The sequence below is a fragment of the Somniosus microcephalus genome, chromosome 1, assembly GCF_052327205.1.
Source record: "Somniosus microcephalus isolate GS21.2 chromosome 1, FLI_Smic_1.0, whole genome shotgun sequence".
NCBI classification, from domain to species: Eukaryota; Metazoa; Chordata; class Chondrichthyes; order Squaliformes; family Somniosidae; genus Somniosus; species Somniosus microcephalus.
In genome coordinates, this window is record NC_140987.1 from 60,055,038 (window position 1) to 60,076,636 (window position 21,599).

The window sequence follows — 21,599 nt, forward strand, 5'->3', positions numbered from 1 at the left end:
ATCATCCAAAACTCTGCTGCCGGTATCCTAACTCGCACCAAGTCCCGTGTACCCATTACCCCTGTGCTCACTGACCTACATTGGCTCCCGGTCCACCAATGTCTCGAACTTAAAATTCTCATCCTTGTGTTCAAATCCCTCCATGGCCTCACCTCTCTCTATCTCTGTAACCTCCCCCAGCCCTACAACACTCCAAGAACTGTATTCCTCCAATTCTGGCCTCTTGTGCATCCCCAAATTCTTTCGCTCCACCATTGACAGCTGTGCCTTTGGCTTTCTAGGCCCCAAATTCTGGAATTCCTTCCCTAAATCACTCCGCCTTTCCACCTCTCTCCTCCTTTAAGATGCTCCTTAAAACCTACTTCTTTGATCAAGCTTGTGGTCACCTATCCTAATGTCTCCTTCTTTGGCTCTGTCAATTTTTGTCTGATTATGCATCTGTAAAGCGCCTTGGGACATTTTTCTATGTTAAAGGCGCCATATAAATGCAAGTTGTTGTTGTAGTAAATTTTTCTACCAGGCCTTCATGCTCCCCACCAGGGTTTCCTACTGTCTGCTGCTTCACAGCAGTTCCCAATAAGCTGCCAAAGGGCTAAAAAAAATACCTTTTCCTATACTGTTATGCATACAGTCTTATGGTGGAGAGTGGAGAAAAGCTACAAAGGAAGAAGGGATGATAGCAAAATACTGCAGATGTTGGAAATCCGAAATAACAACAGAAAATGCTGGAAAAACTCAGCAAGTCAGGGAAACTGGTTCTGCCTCAGCGAACTAAAGGCCCTCCAGGTATAGCTGCAAAGTTGCACTTTGAAGAATACTAGGACTATTCCTTATAAACCTTGAAGTTGGCCTGAAAACCAGATTATCCTGCCAAAATTGTAAAACCTTTTCCAGGGCCCATTTCTCCATTCAATCTTCCGATCTGTTTTAGCTTCTCTTCATAACATGTTTGACTCCAATAACTTAGAAAAAATATCTCTAAAAATGGCACCTCTGGCATATAACATACACATAATACATTTAAAGTGTCGTAATTTATTTTTCAAATATTAACAGAAGATAGATGTGTAATGATTTTGACAGATCATATATTAGAAACATAGAAGATAGGAGCAGGAGTAGGCCATTCGGCCCCTCGAGCCTATTCCGCCATTCAATGAGATCATGGCTGGTCATTCAAATTCAGTACCCTGTCCCTGCTTTCTCCCCATATCCCTTGATCCCCTTAGCCTTAAGAAATATATCTAACTCCTTCTTGAATATATTTAATGAATTGGCTTCAACTGCCTTCTGTGGTAGAGAATTCCACAGGTTCACCACTCTCTGGGTGAAGAAATTCCTCCTCATCTCTGTCCTAAATGGCTTACCCCTTATCCTTAGACTGCGACCCCTGGCTCTGGACTCCCCCGCCATCGAGAACAGCCTTCCTGCATCTGGTCTGTCTAGTCCTGTTGAATTTTATAAGTTTCAATGAGATCCCCTCTCATTCTTCTAAACTCCAGCGAGTATAAGCCTAATTGACCCAATCTCTCCTCATACGTCAGTCCTGCCATCCCAGGTATCAGTCTGGTGAATCTTCGCTGCACTCCCTCCATGGCAAGAACATCCTTCTTCAGATAAGGCGACCAAAACTGCACACAATACTCAAGATGTGGTCTCACCAAGGCCCTGTACAACTGCAGCAAGACATCCTTGTTCCTGTACTCGAATCCTCTCGCTATGCAGGTCAACATACCATTTGCCTTCTTAACCGCCTGCTGCACCTACATGCTTACTTTCAGCGACTGGTGCACAAGGACACCCAGGTCTCGTTGCACTTCCCCTTTTCCCAATCTATTGCCGTTCAGATAATAATCTGTCTTCCTGTTTTTGCCACCAAAGTGGATAACCTCACATTTTTCCACATTATACTGCATCTGCCCAATCACCCAACCTGTCCAAAATCATACTGGAGTTTCTCTGCATCCTCCTCACAGCACACACACCCACCCAGCTTTGTGTCGTCTGCAAACTTGGAGATATTACATCTAGTTCCCTCGTCTAGATCATTAATATATATTGTGAATAACTGGGGTCCTAGCACCGATCCCTGCAGTACCCCACTAGTCACTGCCTTCCACTCGGAAAAATACCCGTTTATTCCAACTCTTTGCTTCCTGTCTGCCAACCAGTTCTCTATCCAAGTCAGTACCTTACCCCCAATCCCATGTGCTTTAACTTTGCACGCTAGTCTCTTATGCGGGACCTTATTGAAAGCCTTCTGAAAGTCCAATTACACCACATCCACTGGTTCTCCCTTATCTATTCTACCAGTTACATCTTCAAAAAATTCCAGTAGATTAGTCAAGCATGATTTACCTTTTGTAAATCCATGTTGACTTTGTCCGATCCTGTCACTGTTTTCCAAGTGCTCTGCTATTACATCTTTTATAATGGACGCTAGCATTTTCCCCACTACCGGTCAGGTCTATAATTCCCCGTTTTTTCTCTACCACCTTTTTTAAATAGTGGGGTTACATTAGCTACCCTCCAATCCATGGGAACTGTTCCAGAGTCTATAGAATTTTAGAAGATGACCAGCAATGCATCTACTATTTCTAGGGCCACTTCCTTAAGTACTCTAGGATGTAGATTATCAGGCCCTGGGGATTTATCGGCCTTCAATCCCGTCAATTTCCCTAACACCATTTCCCTACAAATACTGATTTCATTCAGTTCCTCCCTCTCATTAGACCCCATGTTCCCTAACATCTCTGGGAGTTTATTTGTGTCCTCCTTTGTGAAGACAGAACCAAAGTATGTATTTAATTGGTCTTCCATGTCTTTGTTCCCCATTATAAATTCCCCTGATTCTGACTGCAAGGGACCTACGCTTGACTTTACCAATCTTTTTCTCTTCACATATCTATAGAAGCTTTTACAATCAGTTTTTATGTTCCCTGCAAGCTTACTCTCAATCTATTTTCCCCCTCTTAATTAATCCCTTTGTCCTCCTTTGCTGAATCCTAAACTGCTCCCAATCCTCAGGTTTGCTGCTTTTTCTGGCCAATTTAGATGTCCTCTCCTTGGATCTTATGTTATCCCTAATTTCCCTTGTTAGCCAATGTTGAGTCAACGTTTTTGTTTTATTTTTATGCCAAACAGGGATGAACAAATTCTATAGTTCATCCATGCGATCTTTAAATGTTTGCCATTGCCTATTCACCGTCAACCCTTTAAGTAACATTCCCCAATCCATCCTAGCCAACTCGCGCCTCATACCATCGTAGTTTCCTTTATTTAAATTCAGTACCCAAGTCTCTAAATCAACGACTTCACTCTCCATCTTAATGAAGAATTCTATCATATTATGATCGCTCCTCCCTAAGGGGCCTCGCACAACAAGATTGCTAATTAATCCTTTCTCATTACATAATACCCAGTCTAAGATGGCCTGAACTCTAGTTGGTTCCTCAACATATTGGTCCAGGAAACCATCCCATATACACTCTAGGAATTCCTCTTCCACAGTATTGTTACTAATTTGGTTAGACCAATCTATATGTAGATTAAAGTCACCCATGATAACTGCAGTGCCCTTATTGCACGCATCTCTAATTTCCCATTTAATGCCATCCCCAACCTCTGCATTACTGTTTGGGGGTCTGTATACAACTCCCACTAACGTTTTCTGCCCCTTGGTATTTCTCAGCTCTACCCATACAGATTCCACATAATCAGAGCTAATATCCTTCCTTGCTATTGTGTTAATCTCCTCTTTAACCAGCAATGCTACCCCACCGCCTTTTCCTTTTTGCTTGTCCTTCCTGAATATTGAATACCCCTGGATGTTGAATTCGCAGTCTTGGTCACCCTGGATCCATGTCTCCGTAATCCCAATTATATCATATCCGTTTACATCTATTTGTGCAGCTAATTCATCCACCTCATTACGAATGCTCCTCGCATTAAGACACAAAGCCTTCAGGCTTGTTTTTTTTAAACACTCTTAGACCTTTTAGAATTATTGTTTACTGCAGCCATGTTTGATTTACACCCTTGATTTCTCTGACTTCCACTTTTGCTTTTCTCCTTCCTGTCTTTTGTTTCTATCCTTGCTTCCCTTTCCTCTGTCTCCCTGCACAGGTTCCCAACCCCCTGCCATTTTAGTTTAAACCCTCCCCAACAGCACTATTAAACATTCCCCCTAGGACATCAGTCCCAGTCCTGCCCAGGTGCAAACCGTCTAGTTTGTACTGGTTCCACCTCCCCCAGAACCGGTTCCAATGTTCCAGGAATTTGAATCCTTCCCCCTTGCACCATTCTTCTAGCCACGTATTCATCAGAAATATCCTTCTATTTCTACTCTGACTAGTACGTGGCACTGGTAGCAATCCCGAGATTACTACCATTTAGGATCCTATTTTTTAAATTTACCTCCTAACTCCCTATATTCAGCTTTTAGGACCTCATATTCTAATTATATTGATCACTTGCACCATTTAATCGAGGTTATGTGCTATAGGTCATCAATTGTGGCTCACAGAATAGGGAACATACATAATTTTACACACTACATCCTCATTCGCTAACACAAAAAAGTGATTTATTTTCAAACTTTGCATTGTCCCCTCTTATCTCCCCATATATGTCTTGCCAGGTCTTGTGTTTCCAGTGGCTGGAGATGGGCAGGCAAGCAGACTGCTCCCAAGCCTTTTCTAATGCAAATGAATAAGAGATGGGCAATAGAGGTATGGTAACAACTACCCTACCTGTTTGTTCTCTGCACTGAGAGGAAGCATTTTCTCCACAGCAAAGCAACTATGATGAGGAATTCAAAGGTGTGGGGCTTGGAGAAAAAAAATCCATGTCCTTACACTTCATGAAATTTGTGCTCCAATATGCTAACTCAAAGTTAACAGAATTATTGCAAAAACCAGTGCCAGTATGAACCGAACCAAAGGATATACATCAAGACGGCTCCCAACCTATTTGAATCACTTTACTGCTACTGAACAAAACTGGGTTAATGTCTCTTTCCACCGCACCTGCAATGAGCCTCTTAATGCTTTCAAGTTGTGCTGTTAACAGTAGCTCCTCACATTTCAGGATCTCAAACTGCACCTCATACAACTGAAGCTGCATGGCATAATAGTCAGCCTCCAACCGGTCCAGCCGTGCTATGGCATCTCTGCCACTCTGAAGGCTCTGCATCTGTTTTAAAGGAGAAAGAGTAAATAGGTAAGAACTGTAGACTCTACATTACATTGTTTATTTGCAGTGGGGGACACAAATAATGTTGGTCCAACATCCATAGTACTGTGCTCAACCACAACTGAGCAAGTAAACATAGGACAAATACGCTATAAGTTTCCAGATGCACACTTTTATGTTTAAGGGAAAGACTGAATATAAAAGCATCACAAATGTATGGAGAATGAATAATTGTTGAATATATCAGCTACCCCGGTAATCATATTGGGGTTAACAATCACAGTTGAATTGAACAGACAATGTACATTCTAGTAAAATTATGATCACTTCAAATGTTAAAATCATCGGTTTTAAATACAAATTTGCATCAAGTTCGCCCCGTTTTAGTCAGATTTTACTGCATTTCTCCACTGATCAGACAAAGCTGGTTTCAACTAACAATCATATTAATGCCTCTGATCATGATCACATCTTTGCTGTTATGCCTCATTGTTTGACATAGTTGCGTCCTTTATATCACGCACTTCATAGCCCTCTGTATTTTAGAGTGACACAGTTCGATTATTAGACCAAAACTTATGCCTCAATGGTACACAGACTATAGAATCACTGACTGTAGATCCCAGGAAAATCTAATATTACCTCCTTACATTTTATCCACAATATTATTCTTTTTTGATTAATTCATGGGATGTGGGTGTCGCTGGCAAGGCCAGCATTTATTGCTCATCCCTAATTGCCCTTGAGAAGGTGGTGGCGAGCCGCCTTCTTGAACCGCTGCAGTCCGTGAGGTGAAGGTACTCTCACAGTGCTGTTAGGGAGGGAGTTACAGGATTTTGACCCAGCAACGATGAAGGGACGGCAATATATTTCCAAGTCAGGATTTAATTTTAAGTACTTCAATGTTGTAATGCTACAATCTTACTTCATCTTTAAGTGCACGCTTTTTCTGCTCCAGGCAGATCTCTTTCGCTCGCATTAGCTGTAGTGTTTCCTTTGCAACTGCATACCGAAGTTTTTCCATCCTCTCTACTGCCATGGCCCAGGCTGCCTTTCCACATTTTTTCTGGTCGGCACGCATCCGATCATACACAGCTAAAAGAAAATAAATAAGATCTGTCAAAATAAGACAAATAAAGGTGGTTAAACCACCAGTACTTGTGCCTCTCTATAGGGGTGCAGCTTAAAATATCAGCTCTAGTCTATTTTTATTGTGTTTGCCAGAATGTTCTTTATAGTAGAGCAGCTTCTCAGTAGGTTTTGCAAGTGCCCCACTGTTATCAACTCAGCAGGTTTATATAGAACACTTCAGTGTTGTCTTAAGTTTTTCAACTATAAAGCATTAACCACGTAACAGTTTTGACAAATGCAGATATTCCAATTTTTTACTACCCCCATTTCAGGTTCTCATTCTCCTTCCCGAACGGTCACTATCCAACATAAGTACAGCTATATGTTGAATCATGGATTAAAAATAATAAAGAAAATCTCCTCCATCTGCTGGCTGCAAAGGGTCAAAATATTCATTTGCTTCAATGTTGTAATGCTATCTGGCAGGTAGATGGAGTTAAGATACAGGTCAGCCCTGATCTAACTTAACAGGCCCGAGGGGCTGAATGGCCTACTCCTGTTCCTATCACAGGTTAGATTTAGATTAGGAAGGATTTTTGGCCCATCTTAGCTCATCCATCCAAAAAGGCTTTGTTTCCCTATCATGGTATCCAATTATTTCTTAAATGATTCCAAGCTTTTTGCCTCCATCATCCTAACTGGAAGTCTATTCCATGTGTTGATTACTCTTTATGTGCAAAAGAGTTTCCTGACATCAATTCAAAATTTGACTTATTAGCTTTAACCTGCACTTCTTGTCCTATTGTCACGGTTTATTTTGAAGTTAAGTTCCAAATCTACCTTTTCTACACCATTTCTAACTTGTACACCATTTCTAACTTGTACACCTCTATAAGGTCACTTCTCAGTCGCCTCTTTTCAAGACTTAAAAGCTCAGATTTATCCAGTTTTTTCCTCATACCTCGATCCTCTGACACAAGGTGGCTTTTCTCTGAACTGCCTCTGGGACTTGAATGCCAGCCTTGTATCTCAGCAACCAGAAGTAGTTACTCAAGGTGTGGTCGAAACAGAGCAGTTTCTTGAACATAATTGATTTTGCTGAAGCTTAGCATTCTATTTGCTTTGTTGATTGCTGCTTTGTGGTAATCAGACATGTTGAGTGTTGAGTCTACTTAGATCACTTTCAACTCCATCCTAAGCTATTTCCGCACCAATTATCGAGTATTTACGTCACTCTTTTTTTCTTCCTATGTGGAGTACTTTACACTTGTCCATATTAAATTTCATCTGCCATTGTTACTTTGGCTATCTCATTTCATAGTTCCCAACCTGCCTCTTCAGATTCCACTGCCACCCACCCCCCACCAGCTCCTCCCAGAGTGGGGTAGGGCCTTGGGTGCTTGGGCCGTAGATGGTCTTGACTGCGCTAAAGAATCCACGTACGTCATGGTGGTCGGCTAGCTGCTGGATCTCCTGCACTTTCTCCACCCACCATCTGTTCCTTAGGTCGCGAGTTTTTTGTTGGACCTCGGCCTTCAGGCGTCTGTAGAGCTGCTTTCTTGCTCTCGAGTTCTGTTGCTGTTTCCAGATCAGGAATGCCTTGTGCTTGCGGCTTATTAGCTCCTCGATCTTCACCGCACGTCAATTACAAGAGAAATGCAGGGAACAGCACCAATCGCTGTACATGGCCTTCTTTGATCTCACAAAGGCCTTCGACACTGTCAACCGTGAGGGATTATGGAGTGACCTCCTCAAATTCGGCTGCCCTCAAAAGTTTGTCACCATTCTCCGCCTGCTTCACGATGACATGCAAGCCGTGATCCTGACCAGCAGTTCCACCACAGACCCAATTCACATACAAACCGGGGTCAAGCAAGGCTGTGTCATCGCACCAACGCTCTTCTCGATCTTCCTTGCTGCAATGCTCCATCTCACCCTCAGTAAGCTCCCCACTGGAGTGGAGCTAATTTACAGAACAAATGGGAAACTGTTCAACCTCCGTCGCCTCCAGTCCAGATCCAAGGTCGTCCCATCCTCTGTCGTCGAATTACAGTATGCAGACAACGCTTGCATCTGCGCTCACTCGGAGGTCGAACTCCAAACCATCGTCAACACCTTCACCGAAGCGTACGAGAGCATGGGCCTTACACTAAACATCCGTAAAACAAAGGTCCTCTACCAACCTGCCCCCGCCACACAGTACTGCCCCCCCGATTATCAAAATCCACGACAAGGCCTTGGACAACGTGGACCACTTTCCATACCTTGGGAACCTACTGTCAACAAGGGCAGACGTCGATGACGAAGTCCAACACCGCCTTCAGTGTGCCAGTGCAGCCTTCGGTCGCCTGAGAAAGAGTGTTTGAAGACCAGGACCTCAAACCCAGCACTAAGCTCATGGTTTACAGAGCAGCAGTAATACTCGCCCTGCTGTATGCCTCAGAGACATGGACCATGTACAGCAGGCACCTCAAAGCACTGGAGAGGTACCACCAACGCTGCCTCCGCAAGATCCTGCAAATCCATTGGCAAGATAGGCACACCAACATCAGTGTTCTTGCTCAGGCCAACAACCCCAGCATCGAAGCTTTGACCACGCTCGATCAGCTCCGATGTGCGGGTCGCATTGTCCGCATGCCCGATACGAGACTCCCAAAACAAGCGCTCTACTCAGAGCTCTGGCACGGCAAGAGAGCCCCAGGTGGGCAGAGGAAACGCTTCAAGGACACCCTCAAAGCCTCCTTGAAAAAGTGTAACATCCCCACCGACACCTGGGAATCCCTGGCCCAAGACTGCACAAAGTGGAGGAGAAGCATCTGGGAAGGCGCTGAACACCTTGAGTCTCTTCGCCGGGAGCAAGCGGAAGCCAAGCGCAGGCAGCGCAAGGAGCGCACGTCAACCCAAGCACCCCACCCATCCGCCCCTTCAATCACCGTCTGCCCCACCTGTGACAGAGACTGTAGGTCCCGCACTGGACTCATCAGTCACCCGAGAACTCATTTTTAACGTGGAAGCAAGTCATCCTCGGTTCCGAGGGACTGCCCAAGAAGACCAGCTCCACCCATCCCACTGCCCCCTTTTTTTTAATTTTTTATAAATGGTTATCATCAGTGCACAGAACTACACATTTGAACCGTTGATCTCTAATGTAATCAATACCCTGACACCTTGTTTAGTCATTTTCTGGATTTACTTCTTCTGCCATGGCTCAGCTGTGACTCAGTGGATAGCACACACGCCTCGGAGTCAGAAGGTTGTGGGTTCAGGTCCCACTCCAGGGACTTGAGCACAAAGTTAGGCTGACACTCCAGTGTAGTGCTGAGGGAGTGCTGTCTTTCGGATGAGACATTAAACAGTCTGCTCTCTCAGGTGGACGTAAAAGATCCCAAGGCACTATTTCGAAGAGGAGCAGGGGAGTTATCCCCGGTGTCCTGGCCAATATTTATCCCTCAACCCACATAACAAAAACAGATTATCTGGTCATCAATCCATTGCTGTTTGTGGGAGCTTGCTGTGCGCAAATTGGCTGCCGCATTTCCCACATTACATCAGTGACTACATTCCAAAAGTACTTCATTAGCTGTAAAGCGCTTGGAGACATCTGGTGGTCGTGAAAGGCGCTATATAAATGCAAGTCTTTCGTTTTTCTTTCAAGATTACCTCATATATACCTCTAAGCTGAAGTGCCCGGCGGTGCCGAGGCTTTTTCGAGGGCATGTTGTTGTTGGAAGAGAGAGAGAGAGAGAGAGAGAGAGAGAGCGACTGGGGGGGGGGGGGGGGGGGGGGAGGGAGGGCGGGGGGAAGGGGGGGGGGAAGAGGGAGAAGGGAAGGGGGGGAAGGGAGGGCGGGGGGGGGGAAGGGAGGGCGGGGGGGGGGAAGGGAGGGAGGGAGGGCGGGCCCCCCGAGGGTCGCGGCCCCCCCGCCCGAGGTGAAGACCGCCGATTGCGGCTGTGCGAGATGGCCGGCGGGCCCGGTTGCCAGGGTAACCCTTGACGCTCAGCAAGCCCCGCCCCCCCGGCCGAGCCAGAGAGAGACGCCGCATCTCAGCTCCTGCTGCGCGCGCACCCCGAGTGGGGCCGGGAGGTGCCTAGCTCGGGCGTGGGTGCGGAGGAGAAGCCGAGGCTTCGAGGCCTACCTGGAAAAATGGGGAAAGGCAGGAAAATTAATGAGATTAGATAAGTTAATTCGTTTCTAAATCATTTTTTTAAAAAACAATATGTGTTTTAAAAGCAACGTTTTTTTTTTAAAGACGCAGAAAGCGGGAAAAAGAAAGGAAAAGTTTGGAATCAAGATGGCGGCGACTCACCTCGGTTCAGAACGATAAGGCCCGCCCACACACGCACCGATTGGCCCGGCGGCACACGCCAGCAACCCGGCGTACGATTGGTTGAGCTCGAGGTCGCTCTGTCGCTAATGAGCGGATAATGAGATGCTAATGAGCGGAATGTTAAGGTTTTTCGGATACCGCGGGCACGATTTTAGCCCGGCCGAAACGTAAATACGCTTAAAACCGTCTCGGAAGCGTAAGCTTTCTTTGGAGGTAACGCGCGCGTAGGTACGCCCTGTAACTTTCGAGCGCATAGCCCGCCAGACGCACACGCGATGACAGACAGACAGATTTATTTATATATATAGACTAGCTGAAGTGCCCGGCGGTGCCGAGGCTTTTTCGAGGGCATGTTGTTGTTGGAAGAGAGAGAGAGAGAGAGAGAGAGACAGAGACAGAGACAGAGACAGAGAGCGAGCGAGCGACTGGGGGGAAGAGAGCGACTGGGGGGAAGAGAGCGACTGGGGGGAAGAGAGCGACTGGGGGGAAGAGAGCGACTGGGGGGAAGAGAGCGACTGGGGGGAAGAGAGCGACTGGGGGGAAGAGAGCGACTGGGGGGAAGAGAGCGACTGGGGGGAAGAGAGCGAGCGAGCGACTGGGGGGGAAGAGAGCGAGCGAGCGACTGGGGGGGAAGAGAGCGAGCGAGCGACTGGGGGGGAAGAGAGCGAGCGAGCGACTGGGGGGGAAGAGAGCGAGCGAGCGACTGGGGGGAAGAGAGCGAGCGAGCGACTGGGGGGGGAAGAGAGCGAGCGAGCGACTGGGGGGAAGAGAGCGAGCGAGCGACTGGGGGGAAGAGAGCGAGCGAGCGACTGGGGGGGAAGAGAGCGAGCGAGCGACTGGGGGGAAGAGAGCGAGCGAGCGACTGGGGGGAAGAGAGCGAGCGAGCGACTGGGGGGAAGAGAGCGAGCGAGCGACTGGGGGGAAGAGAGCGAGCGAGCGACTGGGGGGGAAGAGAGCGAGCGAGCGACTGGGGGGGAAGAGAGCGAGCGAGCGACTGGGGGGGAAGAGAGCGAGCGAGCGACTGGGGGGGAAGAGAGCGAGCGAGCGACTGGGGGGGAAGAGAGCGAGCGAGCGACTGGGGGGGAAGAGAGCGAGCGAGCGACTGGGGGGGAAGAGAGCGAGCGAGCGACTGGGGGGGAAGAGAGCGAGCGAGCGACTGGGGGGGAAGAGAGCGAGCGAGCGACTGGGGGGGAAGAGAGCGAGCGAGCGACTGGGGGGGAAGAGAGCGAGCGAGCGACTGGGGGGGAAGAGAGCGAGCGAGCGACTGGGGGGGAAGAGAGCGAGCGAGCGACTGGGGGGAAGAGAGCGAGCGAGCGACTGGGGGGGAAGAGAGCGAGCGAGCGACTGGGGGGGAAGAGAGCGAGCGAGCGACTGGGGGGGAAGAGAGCGAGCGAGCGACTGGGGGGGAAGAGAGCGAGCGAGCGACTGGGGGGAAGAGAGCGAGCGAGCGACTGGGGGGGAAGAGAGCGAGCGAGCGACTGGGGGGGAAGAGAGCGAGCGAGCGACTGGGGGGAAGAGAGCGAGCGAGCGACTGGGGGGGAAGAGAGCGAGCGAGCGACTGGGGGGGAAGAGAGCGAGCGAGCGACTGGGGGGGAAGAGAGCGAGCGAGCGACTGGGGGGGAAGAGAGCGAGCGAGCGACTGGGGGGAAGAGAGCGAGCGAGCGACTGGGGGGGAAGAGAGCGAGCGAGCGACTGGGGGGGAAGAGAGCGAGCGAGCGACTGGGGGGGAAGAGAGCGAGCGAGCGACTGGGGGGGAAGAGAGCGAGCGAGCGACTGGGGGGAAGAGAGCGAGCGAGCGACTGGGGGGGAAGAGAGCGAGCGAGCGACTGGGGGGGAAGAGAGCGAGCGAGCGACTGGGGGGGAAGAGAGCGAGCGAGCGACTGGGGGGGAAGAGAGCGAGCGAGCGACTGGGGGGGAAGAGAGCGAGCGAGCGACTGGGGGGGAAGAGAGCGAGCGAGCGACTGGGGGGGAAGAGAGCGAGCGAGCGACTGGGGGGGAAGAGAGCGAGCGAGCGACTGGGGGGGAAGAGAGCGAGCGAGCGACTGGGGGGGAAGAGAGCGAGCGAGCGACTGGGGGGAAGAGAGGAGCGAGCGACTGGGGGGGAAGAGAGCGAGCGAGCGACTGGGGGGGAAGAGAGCGAGCGAGCGACTGGGGGGAAGAGAGCGAGCGAGCGACTGCCGACTGGGGGGGAAGAGAGCGAGCGAGCGACTGGGGGGGAAGAGAGCGAGCGAGCGACTGGGGGGGAAGAGAGCGAGCGAGCGACTGGGGGGAAGAGAGCGAGCGAGCGACTGGGGGGGAAGAGAGCGAGCGAGCGACTGGGGGGGAAGAGAGCGAGCGAGCGACTGGGGGGGAAGAGAGCGAGCGAGCGACTGGGGGGGAAGAGAGCGAGCGAGCGACTGGGGGGGAAGAGAGCGAGCGAGCGACTGGGGGGGAAGAGAGCGAGCGAGCGACTGGGGGGGAAGAGAGCGAGCGAGCGACTGGGGGGGAAGAGAGCGAGCGAGCGACTGGGGGGAAGAGAGCGAGCGAGCGACTGGGGGGGAAGAGAGCGAGCGAGCGACTGGGGGGAAGAGAGCGAGCGAGCGACTGGGGGGAAGAGAGCGAGCGAGCGACTGGGGGGGAAGAGAGCGAGCGAGCGACTGGGGGGGAAGAGAGCGAGCGAGCGACTGGGGGGGAAGAGAGCGAGCGAGCGACTGGGGGGGAAGAGAGCGAGCGAGCGACTGGGGGGGAAGAGAGCGAGCGAGCGACTGGGGGGAAGAGAGCGAGCGAGCGACTGGGGGGGAAGAGAGCGAGCGAGCGACTGGGGGGGAAGAGAGCGAGCGAGCGACTGGGGGGGAAGAGAGCGAGGAGCGACTGGGGGGGAAGAGAGCGAGCGAGCGACTGGGGGGGAAGAGAGCGAGCGAGCGACTGGGGGGGAAGAGAGCGAGCGAGCGACTGGGGGGGAAGAGAGCGAGCGAGCGACTGGGGGGGAAGAGAGCGAGCGAGCGACTGGGGGGGAAGAGAGCGAGCGAGCGACTGGGGGGGAAGAGAGCGAGCGAGCGACTGGGGGGAAGAGAGCGAGCGAGCGACTGGGGGGGAAGAGAGCGAGCGAGCGACTGGGGGGAAGAGAGCGAGCGAGCGACTGGGGGGAAGAGAGCGAGCGAGCGACTGGGGGGGAAGAGAGCGAGCGAGCGACTGGGGGGGAAGAGGAGCGGGGAGCGAGCGAGCGACTGGGGGGGAAGAGAGCGAGCGAGCGACTGGGGGGGAAGAGAGCGAGCGAGCGACTGGGGGGGAAGAGAGCGAGCGAGCGACTGGGGGGGAAGAGAGCGAGCGAGCGACTGGGGGGGAAGAGAGCGAGCGAGCGACTGGGGGGGAAGAGAGCGAGCGAGCGACTGGGGGGAAGAGAGCGAGCGAGCGACTGGGGGGGAAGAGAGCGAGCGAGCGACTGGGGGGGAAGAGAGCGAGCGAGCGACTGGGGGGAAGAGAGCGAGCGAGCGACTGGGGGGAAGAGAGCGAGCGAGCGACTGGGGGGGAAGAGAGCGAGCGAGCGACTGGGGGGGAAGAGAGCGAGCGAGCGACTGGGGGGGAAGAGAGCGAGCGAGCGACTGGGGGGGAAGAGAGCGAGCGAGCGACTGGGGGGGAAGAGAGCGAGCGAGCGACTGGGGGGGAAGAGAGCGAGCGAGCGACTGGGGGGGAAGAGAGCGAGCGAGCGACTGGGGGGGAAGAGAGCGAGCGAGCGACTGGGGGGGAAGAGAGCGAGCGAGCGACTGGGGGGGAAGAGAGCGAGCGAGCGACTGGGGGGGAAGAGAGCGAGCGAGCGACTGGGGGGAAGAGAGCGAGCGAGCGACTGGGGGGAAGAGAGCGAGCGAGCGACTGGGGGGGAAGAGAGCGAGCGAGCGACTGGGGGGGAAGAGAGCGAGCGAGCGACTGGGGGGGAAGAGAGCGAGCGAGCGACTGGGGGGGAAGAGAGCGAGCGAGCGACTGGGGGGGAAGAGAGCGAGCGAGCGACTGGGGGGGAAGAGAGCGAGCGAGCGACTGGGGGGGAAGAGAGCGAGCGAGCGACTGGGGGGGAAGAGAGCGAGCGAGCGACTGGGGGGAAGAGAGCGAGCGAGCGACTGGGGGGAAGAGAGCGAGCGAGCGACTGGGGGGAAGAGAGCGAGCGAGCGACTGGGGGGAAGAGAGCGAGCGAGCGACTGGGGGGAAGAGAGCGAGCGAGCGACTGGGGGGAAGAGAGCGAGCGAGCGACTGGGGGGAAGAGAGCGAGCGAGCGACTGGGGGGAAGAGAGCGAGCGAGCGACTGGGGGGAAGAGAGCGAGCGAGCGACTGGGGGGAAGAGAGCGAGCGAGCGACTGGGGGGAAGAGAGCGAGCGAGCGACTGGGGGGAAGAGAGCGAGCGAGCGACTGGGGGGAAGAGAGCGAGCGAGCGACTGGGGGGAAGAGAGCGAGCGAGCGACTGGGGGGAAGAGAGCGAGCGAGCGACTGGGGGGAAGAGAGCGAGCGAGCGACTGGGGGGAAGAGAGCGAGCGAGCGACTGGGGGGGAAGAGAGCGAGCGAGCGACTGGGGGAAGAGAGCGAGCGAGCGACTGGGGGGAAGAGAGCGAGCGAGCGACTGGGGGAAGAGAGCGAGCGAGCGACTGGGGGGAAGAGAGCGAGCGAGCGGCGGGGGGAAGAGAGCGAGGGCGGGGGGGAAGAGAGCGAGGGGCGGGGGGGAAGAGAGCGAGGGGCGGGGGGGAAGAGGGCGAGGGGCGGGGGGGAAGAGAGCGAGGGGCGGGGGGAAGAGAGCGAGGGGCGGGGGGGAAGAGAGCGAGGGGCGGGGGGGAAGAGAGCGAGGGGCGGGGGGAAGAGAGCGAGGGGCGGGGGGGAAGAGAGCGAGGGGCGGGGGGGAAGAGAGCGAGGGCGGGGGGAAGAGAGCGAGGGGCGGGGGGAAGAGAGCGAGGGGCGGGGGGGAAGAGAGCGAGGGGCGGGGGGGAAGAGAGCGAGGGGCGGGGGGGAAGAGAGCGAGGGGCGGGGGGGAAGAGAGCGAGGGGCGGGGGGAAGAGAGCGAGGGGCGGGGGGGAAGAGAGCGAGGGGCGGGGGGGAAGAGAGCGAGGGGCGGGGGGGAAGAGAGCGAGGGGCGGGGGGGAAGAGAGCGAGGGGCGGGGGGGAAGAGAGCGAGGGGCGGGGGGAAGAGAGCGAGGGGCGGGGGGGAAGAGAGCGAGGGGCGGGGGGAAGAGAGCGAGGGGCGGGGGGGAAGAGAGCGAGGGGCGGGGGGGAAGAGAGCAAGGGGCGGGGGGGAAGAGAGCGAGGGGCGGGGGGGAAGAGAGCGAGGGGCGGGGGGGAAGAGAGCGAGGGGCGGGGGGAAGAGAGCGAGGGGCGGGGGGAAGAGAGCGAGGGGCGGGGGGGAAGAGAGCGAGGGGCGGGGGGGAAGAGAGCGAGGGGCGGGGGGAAGAGAGCGAGGGGCGGGGGGAAGAGAGCGAGGGGCGGGGGGGAAGAGAGCGAGGGGCGGGGGGGAAGAGAGCGAGGGGCGGGGGGGAAGAGAGCGAGGGGCGGGGGGGAAGAGAGCGAGGGGCGGGGGGTAAGAGAGCGAGGGGCGGGGGGGAAGAGAGCGAGGGGCGGGGGGGAAGAGAGCGAGGGGCGGGGGGGAAGAGAGCGAGGGGCGGGGGGGAAGAGAGCGAGGGGCGGGGGGGAAGAGAGCGAGGGGCGGGGGGGAAGAGAGCGAGGGGCTGGGGGGGGAAGGGAAGGGAGGGGGGGAAGGGAGGGGGGGGAAGGGAGGGAGGGGGGAAAGGAAGGGGGGAAGGGAGGGGGGAAGGGAGGGAGGGGGGAAGGGAGTGGGGAAGGGGGGGAGGGAGGGGGGGGAAGGGAGGGGGGGAAGGGGGGGGGAAGGGAGGGGGGGGAAGGGAGGGGGGGAAGGGAGGGGGGGAAGGGAGGGGGGGGAAGGGAGGGGGGGAAGGGAGGGGGGAAAAGGGAGGGCGGGGGGAGGGAAGGGAGGGAGGGGGGGAAGGGAGGGAGGGGGGGGAAGGGAAGGGGGGGAAGGGAGGGGGGAAAAGGGAGGGGGGAAAAGGGAGGGGGGAAAAGGGAGGGCGGGGGGAAGGGAGGGAGGGGGGAAGGGGGGAAGGGAGGGGGGGGGAAGGGATGGGGGGGAAGGGATGGGGGGGAAGGGATGGGGGGAGGGGGGGAAGGGAGGGGAAAAGGGAGGGGGGGAAAAGGGAGGGGGGGGAAAAGGGAGGGGGGGGAAAAGGGAGGGAGGGAGGGGGGGAAGGGAGGGAGGGGGGAAGGGAGGGGGGGGAAGGAAGGGGGGAAGGGAAGGGGGGGAAGGGAGGGGGGGAAGGGAGGGGGGGGGAAAAAGGGAGGGGGGGAGGGGAGGGGAGGGCGGGCCCCCCCCCCCCCCGAGGTGAAGACCGGCGATTGCGCGCGCAGCAGGAGCTGAGACGCGGCGTCTCTCTCTGGCTCGGCCGGCGGGCCCGGTTGCCAGGGTAACCGTGACGCTGACCACGCCCCACCCCCCGGCCGAGCCAGAGAGAGAGACGCCGCGTCTCAGCTGCTCCTGCTGCGCGTGCGGCCCCCCCACCGCCCCGCGAGGGTCGCGGCCCCCCCCCCCCCCCCGAGGTGAAGACCGCCGATTGCGGCTGTGCAAGACGGCCGGCGGGGCCGGTTGCCAGGGTAACGCTGGACGCTCAGCAAGCCCCGCCCCCCCGGCCGAGCCAGAGAGAGACGCCGCGTCTCAGCTCCTGCTGCGCGCGCACCCTAGCGGCACTGGGCTGAGGCTCGGCCCTCCAGCCTTCGAGTGGGGCCGGGAGGTGCCTAGCTCGGGCGTGGGTGCAGAGGAGACGCCGAGGCTTCTCGGCCTACCTGGAAAAACGGGTTGAGGTAGGAAAATTAATGAGATTAGATAAGTTAATTACTTTCTAAATCATTTTTTTTTTAAAAACAATATGGCCTAGAAATTCAGTGCCCTTAGCACCGATTTTGCGGCGCTAGAGGGCCTAGCGCTGCAATTGGCGGCGGTTCCTAAATTGCCTGGCGCCCTTCCGCGGCGGTAGACCAGTAGCGCTGCGCCGGCACCGATGACGTCATCGGTGTGCGCAGCGTCCCGGTTGCCGTGGTAACCCGGCCCCAAGCCGAAATTCAGTTGCGGCTGCCTCGCCAGTGGCAGCCGCAACTAAGACTCCGGTAAACGAGTGTTGCCAGAGTCTGCGCCAGCGCTTTAAGGAGGCGCGGCGGCCGGCCGCTTTCCCGCCGGCCGCCTGCCCGCAGCTCCCTCCCCGGACTTCTCCCCCCCCCCCCCCCCCCGGAACAGATGCAAGCCCGGCACTTGTCCGAGGTGCCGGGCTCATTTTTGATGAGATTTGCGCGGGCCGCGGCCGGGTGCAGGCAGCTCCTCCTTAACGGAAGGAGGAGGCCTGCACTTCCCCAGCCTGCCGCACCGCAGCGGGCGCCGCAGCGCTGGAATAGCGCCGCAATGCGGCGCGTTGCGCCAGTTTTCAGGCGCTAAAACCCTTCAGTAGCGCCGGCAGCTGTTTGGGCGCGGCGCTACTGAATTTTTGGCGCGTGCAAAGGGCTGTAGCGCCGGCGCTAACTTCCGGCGCTAAAGCCCTGGCGCAGCGCAAACTCAATTTCTAGGCCTATGTGTTTTAAAAGCAACGTTTTTTTTTAAAGACGCAGAAAGCGGGAAAAAGGAAAAGTTTGGAATCAAGATGGCGGCGACTCACCTCGGTTCAGAAGGATAAGGCCCGGCCACACACGCACCGATTGGCCCGGCGGCACACGCCAGCAACCCGGCGTACGATTGGTCGAGCTCGAGGTCACTCTGTCGCTAATGAGCGGATAATGAGATGCTAATGAGCGGAATGTTAAGGTTTTTGGGATACCGCGGGCGCGATTTTAGCCCGGCCGAAACGTAAATACGCTTAAAACCGTCTCGGAAGCATAAGCTTTCTTTGGAGGTAACGCGCGCGTAGGTATGCCCTGTAACTTTTGAGCGCATAGCCCGACAGACGCACAGGCGATGACAGACAGACAGAATGACAGACAGACAGACAGAAGTACCGATTTATATATATAGATATAGATAGATAATGTCACTTCTCGGACACCTCCGGTATAAGGACATAAGAACAATCGGCCCCTCGAGCCTGCTCCACCATTCAATAAGATCATGGCTGATCGGATCCTAACCTCAAATCTACTATCACTCTACATCCCTCCCGAACCCATGTGATCTCCTGGGAGAGGCGAAAAACCAGATAAAAAATCTGGGAAATTCCTCTCCGACCCATCTAGGCGATCGAAACTCGTCCAGGAGATCACTGTCCCTATATTTTCTACAGTACTTACCTTCTGTAAAAAGTGATCTCCACCCCAGCCAGGAACAGGAATAGAACCATCTCCTGAAATCTAACACATAATTAGAACACAAGAAGTAAGAGCAGAACCAGGCTACACGGCCCTGGGCCTGCTCCGTTACCCACAGGGCCATGACTGTTCCGAACATAGACTCATGTCCAATTTCCTGCCCGCTCCCCGTAACCCCTAATTCCCTTTACTTCTAAGAAACTGTCTATTTCTGTTTTAAATTTATTTAATGATGTAGCTTCCACAGCTTTCTGGGGCAGCAAATTCCACAGACCTACTACCCTCTGAGTGAAGAAGTTTCTCCTCATCTCAGTTTTGAAAGAGCAGCCCCTTATTCTAAGATTATGCCCCCTAGTTCTAGTTTCACCCATCATTGGGAACATCCTCACCACATCCATCCGATCAAGCCCCTTCACAATCTTATATGTTTCAATAAGATCGTCTCTCATTCTTCTGAACTCCAATGAGTAGAGTCCCAATCTACTCAACCTCTCCTCATATGTCCACCCCCTCATCCCCGGGATTAACCGAGTGAACCTTCTTTGTACTGACTCGAGAGCAAGTATGTCTTTTCTTAAGTACGGACACCAAAACTGTATGCAGTATTCCAGGTGCGGTCTCACCAATACCTTGTACAACTGCAACAATACCTCCCTGTTTTTATATTCTATCCCCCTAGCATATAAAAGCCAACATTCCATTGGCCTTCTTGATCACTTGCTGCACCTGCATACTAACTTTTTGAGTTTCATGCACCAGGACCCCCAGATCCCTTTGTACTGCAGTACTTTCCAGTTTCTTGCCATTAAAATAATAACTTGCTCTATGATTTTTCCTGCCCAAGTGCATAACCTCACACTTTCCAGTATTGTATTCCATCTGCCAAATCTCTGCCCACTTACTTAGCCTGTCTATGTCCCTTTGCAGGTTTTTTATGTCCTTCTCACTCACTACTTTCCCTCCCATCTTAGTATCATCTGCAAACTTTGATATGTTACACTCGGTCCCCTCCTCCAAATCATGAATATAGATTGTAAAGAGTTGGGGACCCAGCACTGACCCCTGCAGAACACCACTAGTTACTGATTGCCAGTCTGAGAACAAACCATTTATCCCAACTCTCTGCTTTCTGTTAGATAGCCAATCCTCCGCCCATGCCAGAATATTACCCCCAATCCCATAATTTTTTATTTTGAGCAATAATCTTTTGTGTGGCACCTTGTCAAATGCCTTTTGGAAGTCTAAATACACTACGTCCACTGGTTCCCCTTTATCCACCCTGTATGTTACTTCCTCAAAGAACTCAAGCAAATTTGTCAAACATGACTTCCCCTTCATAAAACCATGCTGACTTTGTCCTATTAAATTATGTTTATCCAAATGTCCCGTTACTGTTATGTTACTGAACTAATAGTCCAGCAGCCTGCAATAATAATCCAGAGAATGTGAGTTTTTGCCTTTTGAATACAAAGGTCATCTTGACTCAGTGGTCACACTTTCGCCTCGGAGTCAGAAGGTTGTGGGTTCAAGCCCCATTCTAGGACTTGAGCACATTTTTTAGGCAAACCCTTCAGTGCAGTACTGAGAGTGTGCCATTACCATCTTTCAAATGAGACGTTAAACCAATGCCCTGTCTGCCTCTTCAGGTAGATGGAAAAAAATCCCATATATTATTCTTTATTTCTCTTCCGATTAATTTGCTGCATGTCTGTTTAGTCCAACCTTGCCAATTCTAGGTATGTATTTATCCTACATACTCAGCATAACACTTCTCCTCTACTGATTTGTTGTTGAACAACCTCCCAATTAACTTGTTAACTTGTTGCCTCATTTCTTTGAAATTATCATGATATCCTTCAGCCCTAAACTCACCCCCGAACATTCTGTTCCTGATTCTGGCCTCATGTGGATTCCATCCACCCCTACCACCCAATCCCTTCGCCTCACCTTTGGCAGTAGTGCCTTCAGCTGCCTAGGCCACCTCCGCCTCTCACCGCTCTTTAAGATCCTCCTTGAAAGCCACCTCTGTGACTTTGGTCACCTCTCTTAATTATATTCTTCTTTGGCTCAGTGTCCACTTATTTCTGTGAATTGCCATGGGACAAGCTGCTGCTGCTGTTACTTGTTTTAGAAGTTATATACCTGACTCCTGACTTTGATACATCTGAATCCCAGATCATGTTAAACTTGATCATCTGTGGTTGCTGTCCCAAGGCTTCCAGCATGTTGTCTGGATCATTTATGAATACCAGGTCAAGATGTGCAGTGCTTCTCTGATGAACCAATTATGCATTACATTTACCAACTCGGAGTCTAAGCCATTTGGGTTTTCCAAATGTATAGTTTATTAACTGAAGTTGCCCATTAAAATAACTTCCTTGTTCTCACAAACACTTCCTATCTCTTCATAGAACAAACCATCTTCCTTCTTATCTGTAGCATACCCCTAATGTTAGCTTTGTCTTTTTCTTCATTAAAGATATCTAACCAGAGTAGTTAATTGTGTAGCATTCCACCTTCCACGGGATAATGATAGACTTCAGAAACAAAAACAACTTGCATTTAGAAGTAGATAAAATGTCCCAAGGCACTTCAGAAAAGCATCAGGAATAAAGGAATAAATGATTACTAAACCAAAGGAGGAGGCATTGTGGCCTCCAAGTCTTCCTCCGCAGGTGGCTTGATGGGTTGGCCACTCTGC

At 53.5% G+C, this 21,599-nt stretch overlaps 1 protein-coding gene across 1 annotated transcript in view; it reads right to left on the reverse strand.

The window, feature by feature from the left end:
* Nucleotides 1-21,599, reverse strand: part of jmy (junction mediating and regulatory protein, p53 cofactor) — a 178,276-nt gene that overhangs the window by 36,892 nt on the left and 119,785 nt on the right. Inside the window, exons 4-5 of the mRNA XM_085982233.1 lie at nucleotides 6,119-6,288; nucleotides 5,028-5,193 (exon numbers count right to left, since the gene is read on the reverse strand). Coding sequence (XP_085838359.1) covers nucleotides 5,028-5,193; nucleotides 6,119-6,288 — 336 coding nt within the window. The remainder of the gene's footprint in view (nucleotides 1-5,027; nucleotides 5,194-6,118; nucleotides 6,289-21,599) is intronic.